Source organism: Polyodon spathula, chromosome 17 (assembly GCF_017654505.1).
Source record: "Polyodon spathula isolate WHYD16114869_AA chromosome 17, ASM1765450v1, whole genome shotgun sequence".
NCBI classification, from domain to species: domain Eukaryota; kingdom Metazoa; phylum Chordata; class Actinopteri; order Acipenseriformes; family Polyodontidae; genus Polyodon; species Polyodon spathula.
Genome location: NC_054550.1, coordinates 5,200,725 through 5,211,328, shown reverse-complemented (window position 1 = coordinate 5,211,328; position 10,604 = coordinate 5,200,725). Strand labels below are relative to the sequence as shown.

The window sequence follows — 10,604 nt, the reverse complement described above, 5'->3', positions numbered from 1 at the left end:
CCAGCATCCTCATCAGTCTCAGCACTGAAAGTTCAGCCACAAAACTGCTGTGGGAAATACATACACATATATTGATATCTATCTGTCCTGAATCGTTTTTCAAATGTAAATTAACAAAGGCATTGTTACATAGTGGAGCAGCAGGACAGCATTGCTACAGAGCACGCGTGGCTCCCAGCTACGAGCACACACAGGAAGCTGCATGAGCCCAGGGGAGCGACAGATCGGTGAGCCCCACTACTCCGTTTTGTGTGCTTGTCAGTCTCCACCAAGACTGAGCCTTTTAGATACTGCTTGTTTCAGACTGTATGTGTGTCTATCTATCTATCTATCTATCTATCTATCTATCTATCTATCTAGAAATAACTCCATTAGGGTGCAGTTACTTTCACTTTTATTTATTTAACCATAAAAAAAAACTTGATTGAGATTGTGTTGTTGTTTAGTGTGTGTGCACTGGTGTGTGTTATGTTAGTGTGTGCGCATTGGTGTGTGTTTTGTTGTGTTACTGTACTGGTGTGTGTTTTGTTGTGTTACTACACTGGTATGCGTTTTGTGTTACTGTACTGGTGTGTGTTTTGTTGTGTTACTGCACTGGTGTGTGCTTTGTTGTGTTACTACTCTGGTATGTGTTTTGTTGTGTTACTGTACTGGTGTGTGTTTTGTTGTATCACCGCACTGGCATGATTACAAGTTGGTTTCTTGGTTTTCTGTTCAGCTCAAGCACACACACTGAGGAATGGAATTTGCCTGCAGTCATGTTGTGTGCAATTGGAAGCCTAAACCCCAGGCTAGATTGTCTGGTAAGAGAACTAATGTCTCTCAGTCAGCTTTAGATGTCAGTAAATCAAGTCCATTAATTGCTTTGCTGTATTTGTATGTGGATTCTGCTATGAAAGTGTTAAGCAATCTAACTACTATGCTAAATATTTCAAATATGTTCTGATGATATTCTTGCACGATATCTGTCATACAGAAGAAGGCAAATGTGCCACAGTTTCATTTTCGGATGTGCCAGGAGTGGGGAGAAGGAGCCTTCAGTGCCAGCCTACAGAAAGGCTCTTCTCCGAGGCTTCCCATGATTATGACAACCGGGTCGCTGTGATTCCAAAGGGACAGGACGGGCCACTCTGTGGTAATGATGACACGATGCTAATGCTAATGATATTATAGAACAGCCGTGACACTCTGCTCTGCATTGAATCTCAACCTGCACATAGTCATAGAAACACAAGCCCTTATCAATACGGGCTAACAGCCTCCCTCTCTATAAACAGAGTTAAGCATCTAGCATTAATACAATCAAAAAGATAAAACACATTTTCGCTGTATGTTTTTCTTTAAAATAAAACAACTCAAATAAAATTCATGACAGGATTTTGTAATGGACAGGGCTCTGGGATAACGCACTAGCAGGTCTGGTTGACAGGACTGTGCTTTACTTACAGATGCAGTGCAGTGTCTCCGCCCCCCACCGATTCCCCCTCGACAGAGAAGCAGGTTGGAGCGGTCATGGAACCCGCACCCTCAACCCACCCCTACACGCCCCAGCATCCCTCCCCCCCTGCCCCCACGCCGTGAGTACCCCCAGAGAAGAGCCCCTGTTCGCGCTGCCCTGCGGAGCGCACTGCTGAAACAGCGCAGAGCAAACGCGGGACATTCCTGGGGCCAGAGTGGATTGCAGAAGGAATTGCATAGGGTAGAGCAGTGCAGTATGCCTGGTGAAACCAGATCACAATAAACAGATGATAAAATCGAAATCAAACTCAATTCTTGGTATCATTTCTTTTGTTTGTGTGATTCCTCCTGCAGCCTCCCGGAGTCGCTTTGGGTGTTTGAATGTGGATGTGAACGTGGTTTCTGTCAATATAGGAAGACTGGTGGATCTGAAAAACAGTAAGTTACAGTACATGCTCTATACATTGGGTGACAGGTTTCAACATTACTACAATGCATAGGAGCATACCAGCTTAAAAATATCTTCACAAACTGAACAGTGGCTTAAAAATGCATCTTCTGATGGACTCTATTCCCATGATAACAATATTTGAAGCAGTCAAATTGCTGAAGGACTTGCAGTGTTTACTGTTACATTTCAAACAGAATTCCTGTATTCTTTGTTCTGTGTTAGTATGTGATAAAGTTGCATGCTGGAATGTAACTCCACTGCAAGTAATGCACCAGCAGAATCTATGCTGATAGCGATGGAATTAAACTTCAGGACACCTTCAAAATATAAAAATGTGAATAATGTGAATAAGATGAACAATTCGTGGGCTTTTTTCCTGTTCAGTTGCGGTGCCTGTAGGATCCAGCCCCCCTCTTCAATGTCGGGGGTGTTCAGCGGCTGTGTCTCAAATAAGTGACATTCAACAGGACCAGGGAGGCAGTGTGAGTATCAAGTATATATGTGATAGAGCATACATGCATTCTCCCAATATGTGTTCAAAGGGATGGTGTTATTTCCTGAGAAGGATGTCAGTTTACTTTTTGTTCAGGACTGGACATGTGAATTCTGCAGCCAGCACAACCGGTTTGACAGCAGCAGCAGCAGCAGCGCTCCCTCGATGCCCAGCTGTGACATGCTGTACCTGCACGAGGACACGGACGGAGACTACGTCAACCTGGAGGATCTGCTGGTGGTTTTCTGTGTGGATATCTCAGGGAGCATGTGTGTTACTGCAGAGGTAATAAGTCCAATGAGTCTATTTCTAAACTGGGGACCAATCTAAGTACTGCACTTTTTAACTAGATGAACCCCACCCAGGAGTGAATAAATGCGACCCTTATCCACGAAGCACAATACACATTGTATAAAGACGACGGTAGACCGAGGTCAGAGGAATAGAGCAGACAAATTTTCAAACAGAGCTAAAGTCAGTGCTGTGGTCATATTATGATTATATCTATTTCGCTAGGTGGAAATTTCTAACGCAGTAACCACTCCGGTCCATGTGTCAAGACTTCAGGTAAGGAGCTGTTCCGTTGAAACCCCCTTGTTTTTCAAAGCCTGCTTTGCAGCACTCCAGAGAGCAGTCAGTAATGCGTTTGCTGTTGTTGTCGGCTTTGTGATTGCAGAGTATCCAGGATGCCATTCAGAGGTCTCTAACCTTCCTGTTGCAGACCTGCCCCCAGGGGCGTGTTGCACTGGTCACCTTCAATGATGAGGTAAAGTGTTGCCAACAGCATTATTATGAGGGGCTGCTGGTCACCTTGCAGGGGTTGATGGGAGTTGTGAGGTCATACGGAGGTTGATGGTGGCTGTAGTGTGAGCAGCCTGTGTGTGTGCTGGTCACCTTGCAGGGGTTGATGGGAGTGATGAGGTCATGTGAAGGTTCTCTGATGGTGGCTGTAGTGTGAGCAGCCTGTGTGTGTGCTGGTCACCTTGCAGGGGTTGATGAGAGTGTTCTCTGATGGTAGCTGCGTGTGCTTGCTTGCAGGTCACTGTGTATGGAGATGGGACGGGCGTCCCTCTGATGCTGAAGGAGTGGGAGCTCATGGATTTTGATTTCCTGAAGTCACAGGGCCAGCAGTTCACTTGTCCTCGCTGTGTTGCAGAGAGCATTGATACACTGAGATGTAGAGTCCAGGAGTGAGTCTGCCTCCATGCACTGAACGATGCATCACTGAGCCAAGCTGCACTCTGCAATGAGCTAAACACGGCTTTGCCTCAAAAGACAAACACCACTTCCTGTGCAGTGCAGCGAGGTGTAAATATCAGATTGAAAGTGTTTCAGAAACGGACATGTGCTGTTATGATAACCATACCATGTTTCCAAATGAAGCAATAACAAGTTATAAGTAGCACCCACTTAGTCATTTGTGGAAAACTTTCATGCACAATAATTAACTTTTAACTGCTGTGTGATAAGAAGGTGTGGGCTGTTGACATTCAGTAATGTTAAACTTTCTCAAGTTGGTTTTACTATTGGAGCTTGGGCACAACACGTCCTATTCTTTCTCAATCAATAGGAACATGACTTTCTCTGTGTCTTGTTTTAATTGTCAGAATGTTCCTCTGAATTGTGCTGGTTTGGTACCAGTTCATAACCTCTTTCTTCACGACAGGATGCGTGAACATGGCTCCACTGCGCTGGGGCCGGCCGCTCTGGTATCCGTAGCGATGGCTTCCAGGTACTCCGGGTCAAAGGTCAGCTCAAGCAATTCTGCACAGTTCTTTCATTGGTTTAAAGTGTTCTGAGCAGATTGAATGGCTGACGGTGTCACTCTGCCAGTTTTACACACTTAGCGCATTCAGCCCTCACTCGGAGACATGAAACACACTTAAAGCTAAAGAAATCATTCCTTAGAGATCCTTTCGGTTTAAAGGCATGTCCCACAATGCTTGCGAGTGTGTTCTGGGCCCATGGTCCTCATTGACTGTCTGCAGGGCTTGTTAACCAGTAGAGGTGAGGAGCCATTCGCTTAGCGCACAGGAATGACTGAGAGGGTGGGCAGGGTGTCTTGGGTCTGTGCTTCTAAAGGAATTCTTCTGGTTCTATTTTGATTCCACTCTCCCCATTGCAGGTGATAATCTGCACAGATGGACTAGCTAATACTGGACTAGGATACATAGATGATGCCTGTCAAAGCTCTTCTTATTTCTACAGGAACCTGGCTAACGAGGCTGCTGAGAAAGGGTAACTCAAGAGCATAACTATTCACAAACTGCAAACACAATCTTCTGCTGCAGAGTGTTACTTTATTCTGCCAGTGTAACATGAAGGGACAGAAGGATACACAATAAACTGAATCATGTAAATAACTGGTCCAATTCCAATCCATTGATCTTATTTCTTACATTTCCCTGTCCCAGTCCTATGTGTGTGTGAATCTGTGTGATATAACAGTGTATGTACATCAGTAAGGCGAGAATGCATTGACTAGCCTCCTGTTCTCTTCTCTCCGTGTGCCACCGGCAGGGTGATTGTCTCTGTGCTGACATTTGAAGGCACAGACTGCAGACTGGCTGAGGTGGGGAGGCTGGCTGATCGCACTGGTGGGAGGGTGAGAGATCTGCAATGGTTCTGATATGCCCACCTTTAATAATGTGTTCAGTGACTTCCAAAGAGTCAAAAAGCATTTATTCTCAATCTATTCCCTGTTGTAGGTTTAATCCTCAACCCACAACATACCCTCACTGTTGCTGACCCCAGTTCTTGTGCTCAGCAGGTCAATATAGTGAACATCAACACTGTGTCCTCCGAGATTCAGTCTGTTCTAGAAGACAACGTCATTGCCACCAATGTGAAGGCCACTTTTCTGATTGCAGAAGGCATGTAAGTGATAATGAGATGGGGGGTTGGGGGGGGGGTCTGTGTGCTGATTGGAGAAGACATGTATGTAAGTTATAATGAGATGGGGGTGTCTGTGTGCTGATTGGAGAAGGCATGTAAGTGATAATGAGACGGGGGGTGTCTGTGTGCTGATTGGAGAAGGCATGTAAGTGATAATGAGATGGAGGGGGGTGTCTGTGTGCTGATTGGAGAAGGTATGTAAGTGATAATGAGATGGAGGGGGGTGTCTGTGTGCTGATTGGAGAAGATATATAAGTGATAATGAGATGGGGTGGCGGGGGGGGGGGCCATGTCATGTGCTGTAAGTTGTTGTTAAGCTGCAGCATTGCAGTATTGCAGGGGGAAGGAATTTGATGAAGCGTTACAATGAATTTAGTCTGAATGATCGATGTTTCACAGTGCTGATTGTGTGACCCTATTCATGTCAGGTATTTCAAGTATGAGGACCATTCCCACCACAAGCTGGTGAAGGAGATTGGGAATGTGACTGAAGACCTGGAGATCACCTATCAGTTTGGGATAAAGGAGTCCAGTCTGCAGAGTGAGTAATAAGCAATGAGCACACACTTCCCATAGCCTTGACAAGAGACCTGTATGCATAAGCATGTATCGTTCCCTGAGGTGGGGAGCAGTTTTCTGTCAGTGTTTCCATGCTTGTTTCTAAGTAATCAGTGCATTGTTTTTTAGGTGTTAGTGCTATGAATCTATTTCCATTGCCAGGATAGACTATAATAACCCAAATGTCATGAAGCCTTCACATTCACACACACGTATATTATATCAGCAAGTGAAAAGAGAGATAGGAATCTCCCCTCCTCCACACCCCCCTTCAATGCTGTCTGTGTCTCAGCTGTGCTCTTGTTTGTAATCTGAGGTTTTGAGTCAGTAACACAGGAAACTGACATTTTCTTGCAAAGTGGAAAATAGTTTTGCAAGCATCCGGCCATGTCAGATTGCTTCTCTGATTTCTAACTCTGTCCTAGAAGCAACTCAACTCATTAACATAACCTGTAACATTGCAAAGTTTCCCATTCTGTAACATTGCAGTATCTCCCATCCTGTAACATTGCAGTCTCTCCAATCCTGTAACACTGCAGTCTCTCCCATCCTGTAACATTGCAGTCTCTCCCATCCTGTAACATTGCAGTCTCTCCCATCCTGTAACACTGCAGTCTCTCCCATCCTGTAACATTGCAGTCTCTCCCATCCTGTAACACTGCAGTCTCTCCCATCCTGTAACACTGCAGTCTCTCCCATCCTGTAACACTGCAGTCTCTCCCATCCTGTAACATTGCAGTCTCTCCCATCCTGTAACATTGCAGTCTCTCCCATCCTGTAACACTGCAGTCTCTCCCATCCTGTAACACTGCAGTCTCTCCCATCCTGTAACACTGCAGTCTCCCATCCTGTAACACTGCAGTCTCTCCCATCCTGTAACATTGCAGTCTCTCCCATCCTGTAACACTGCAGTCTCTCCCATCCTGTAACACTGCAGTCTCTCCCATCCTGTAACACTGCAGTCTCCTCCCATCCTGTAACACTGCAGTCCTCCCATCCTGTAACACTGCAGTCTCTCCCATCCTGTAACACTGCAGTCTCTCCCATCCTGTAACACTGCAGTCTCTCCCATCCTGTAACACTGCAGTCTCCTCCCATCCTGTAACACTGCAGTCTCTCCCATCCTGTAACACTGCAGTCTCTCCCATCCTGTAACACTGCAGTCTCTCCCATCCTGTAACACTGCAGTCTCTCCCATCCTGTAACACTGCAGTCTCTCCCATCCTGTAACACTGCAGTCTCTCCCATCCTGTAACATTGCAGTCTCTCCCATCCTGTAGCATTGCAGAGTTTCCCAAGCAACTGAAATAAAACCATTGCATTGTATTCTGAGGGCACTGCTGAGCACTAGGGTGGGTTTCTTTTGTGTTTCTTGGGCAGTCTTGTGCAGATGTAACATTGTTTCAATGCAGACAGGCCTGGCAGTTGAAGTAGTCCTTGTCAGTAAAAGGAGTGTGTGCTGATATTGTGTTTGTCAATAAGCCTGACTGTCTTGTTCACTGCAGATTTCATTCAAAGGGATAAAGTTCCCTTTCAGCTACAACTCGACTTCAAGACCCGCGACCTGCAGAGAGCCACTCGAATCCTCACCCTGGAGAAAAGCGTGGTGCCCGACAGGCAAGACTGAATCTGAATCTCCACCAGCCACGCTGCCAGGGCAGTGTCAATGTGGCACAATACCCAGGAAACTGATATTTATTAATTTCAGTTTCAATTCATTGTAAGAGTGAATTAAAAAGTTCCACACAAATCAAAATATTAGATATATATATATAATATATAATATATATGATAATATATATATATATATATATATAATATTAATATATATATATATATATCTTACTGTAGTGCTGTGTGTGTATTATATATAATATATATATATATATATATATTATATATATATAGATATATCATATATGTATTACATAATGTACATACATACATATATATATATATATATATATATAATATAATACGTATTTTTTGTGCTGCAGCTCTCTTGTGAAGGACAGTCTGAATGTGGCAGTGCTGGGGGTGCACTGTGCCCAGCTGACTGCCCGACTCACCATGGACGGGCGCGTGAGGGAGGCACACAGGGAGGTGCTGGCACAGAGAGAACTGCTTCAGCACATGGGGTGAGTCTGAGGGGAGAGAGGAGAAGGGAGGGGGTGAGGGGAGTGTGTGTGACGAGGGGAGAGGGTGAGGGAAGAGGGAAGGTGAGAGAGTGTGTGTGAGGAGAAGAGGGGAGGGGGTGAGTCTGAGGGGAGAGAGGGGGGTTAGAGTGAGGGGAGTGTGTGTGACGGGGAGAGGGGAGAGGGAGGGTGGAGAGAGTAAGAGGTGCTGCAGCAATAGCAGGATAATAATTTTCCCTGTTTGTGCATTGCATTCCAGAGAGAGGAATCAGGAGGAGGATGTCTATGAGAACTGGATCAACACCATGACAGTGATCTGTGATGACCTCAGCAGCACCCCTCAGGTCAGGAAATACTGGCTGCCTCACATATTGGAAACTGAGGGGCACCGCTTACAAAACAAAACCTTTCAATTGGCTATTAAACATGACATCACATTTACTACAGCACAGTACAGAAAAATAAATGAGACACAGATGGTGAGGGAATACAGAGCAGTCTGAAAACCTCCTGGCTAATTCACATGAAGCAGGAGCTGAAGCAGACAGCAAGCAGCGGTAAAGTTACACTTGATCAAACACTCTGCTAACCTACAGGTAACTTACACAAGCAAAGTGGGAATACAAATATTATTCTGCCAGTTGTAAAATTGTAATTGTAGATAGCAAAATAATTCCATAAATGTTTGCACTTCCATGAGCTACACAGATCTGAAACGTGCACTTTTGAAAGAAGCACATGTTTTAACGAGGTCCCTGATCCCTTGAAAGAAGTCAGTTAAGGGGTGGGAACAATTTTACTCTCCAGGTTCAATGATCCAGGAAGTACAAGCATGACTTGCAAACAGAGGTGCTATAGCATGTGTGTCTTTCAAAACTGCACATTTGAGACCTGTATAGTGAATGGATGCACACGGCAGAGAGATTGTGTGGAGCTCTTTTGTTTGAAACAGTCAGTTTCAATGTGTGGGAGTCAAAGTGCACTGTGGGGCCAGACTCAAGCAAGACAGGCTGGTGAATCAGCCACTGTGACACTGAGCCCCCTTTTGATTAAACATATTAATTGATAAATATGATATGTGTAACAAAATCTCGTGCCATTTCAGAGCAAGTCCAGAGAAGGGAAGAAGCAAAGTCCGGGTTCGACCATGAAGGTAATATTCATAACTCCACCTGTGTGGATCACATCTACACTGCTCTGAATCAGAACTGTGTAACTGTGTGGATCACATCTACACTGCTGTGAGTCATCATTGTGCACTGTGTGGATCACATCTACACTGCTGTGAGTCATCATTGTGTACTGTGTGGATCACATCTACACTGCTGTGAGTCATCATTGTGTACTGTGTGGATCATGTCTACACTGCTGTGAGTCATCATTGTGTACTGTGTGGATCACATCTACACTGCTGTGAGTCATCACTGTGTACTGTGTGGATCACATCTACACTGCTGTGAGTCATCGTTGTGTACTGTGTGGATCACATCTACACTGCTGTGAGTCATCATTGTGTACTGTGTGGATCACATCTACACTGCTGTGAGTCATCATTGTGTACCTGTGTGGATCATGTCTAGTACTTTCTGCTAGCTAGTACACCACATAGCAATGGTAAAGTCTAGCCATACCCACAATATGTTACTAGAACAAGGAGCATTGTGCCAGGGAGGGGTGCCTGGAACATTGGATTTGGGCCTGATAGTGTCTGAGATATTCTAGCACAGTTCTACACTTTACAGATATAGCATGTGTAAAGCCCTGTGCAAGCACGTTGAAGACTGCCTGAGCCGTTTCCTAGAGTCCCATCTCTCTCCCCAGGTGCTGTCGGATGAGGTAGCAAACGTGGTTTATCGATTCAAGAGAGCGAACAGCATCATGCTGAAGAAGCAGGGCCAGTGACAGTGCACTGCCCTGATCCCCGGGGCGATACTGCAGGACTGTTTACAAACATCCTCACTGCACTGGCATTGTCTCTTGTTCTGTCTGACTGTGATCGGTCCCTGCTGTTACCACAAATACACTGAAGCTTAATTTCTCCTGCTGCTGCTTAAACTTGTAAGATCCTGATAACTCAAAGTGAAATGAGTGTGCATTGAAGTCTGTGTCACCTGTTTAATGAATGTGTTTCATTTTAATGCTGAATACACCATGATGAAAATTCCTGAGAATCCTACATTTTTTTTTATTATTTTAAATAAACGCCACTGATCCGAAACCCGAGTGTGTTCTCATATTCTGAAATGCTTTACCAATTAGTGGGGATCTGGGCTGGAATTCCTTTTAAGATTTAAATATAGAGCAAGTTCAACTCCGTTGTTTCATGCTGTTTCCTTCTTTCTTAATGTGCATGATATAGGACAAAAAAAAAACGATTAGGGACTGAAAGTCATGATGCTGTACCACATAGCCACCAGGAGGCAGTCGTGATTGTTATTGTGAGGAAAAAAATCTCACCTTTGTTAAATTTCAGCCAGGACGTTTTTTTGTTTGTTTTTTTGTTTTGTTTTGTTTTTCTGGCAACATTTCAAGCAACTAGTAAGATGCTTAATTCAAGATGTTACATAAGTTGCCAAAGGAAAAAAAAAAAAAAAAAGGCCAAAAATGTCCTGCC

At 44.6% G+C, this 10,604-nt stretch overlaps 1 protein-coding gene across 1 annotated transcript; it reads left to right on the top strand.

Annotated features, from left to right (window-relative positions):
* Positions 1 to 10,450, top strand: si:dkey-9k7.3 (circularly permutated Ras protein 1). Its single transcript, XM_041275410.1, has 19 exons — positions 1 to 227; positions 719 to 803; positions 977 to 1,135; positions 1,449 to 1,896; positions 2,294 to 2,391; positions 2,499 to 2,687; positions 2,919 to 2,969; positions 3,079 to 3,168; positions 3,441 to 3,592; positions 4,069 to 4,150; positions 4,528 to 4,640; positions 4,923 to 5,007; positions 5,173 to 5,279; positions 5,726 to 5,838; positions 7,361 to 7,472; positions 7,853 to 7,993; positions 8,250 to 8,334; positions 9,096 to 9,143; positions 9,812 to 10,450. The coding sequence occupies exons 4-19, from the start codon at positions 1,746 to 1,748 to the stop codon at positions 9,890 to 9,892; spliced, it is 1,698 nt and encodes a 565-aa protein (XP_041131344.1). The 5' UTR covers positions 1 to 227; positions 719 to 803; positions 977 to 1,135; positions 1,449 to 1,745; the 3' UTR covers positions 9,893 to 10,450.
* The last annotated feature ends 154 nt before the right edge of the window (positions 10,451 to 10,604 follow it).

Excerpts from the sequence above, each read along its gene's own strand:
- si:dkey-9k7.3 (XM_041275410.1), top strand. The coding sequence starts at position 1,746 with ATGATAAAATCGAAATCAAACTCAATTCTTGGTATCATTTCTTTTGTT. Across the intron at positions 1,897-2,293 it reads ACTGGTGGATCTGAAAAACA|TTGCGGTGCCTGTAGGATCC; the intron begins GTAAGTTACAGT and ends TTTCCTGTTCAG. Across the intron at positions 7,473-7,852 it reads AAAAGCGTGGTGCCCGACAG|CTCTCTTGTGAAGGACAGTC; the intron begins GCAAGACTGAAT and ends TTTGTGCTGCAG.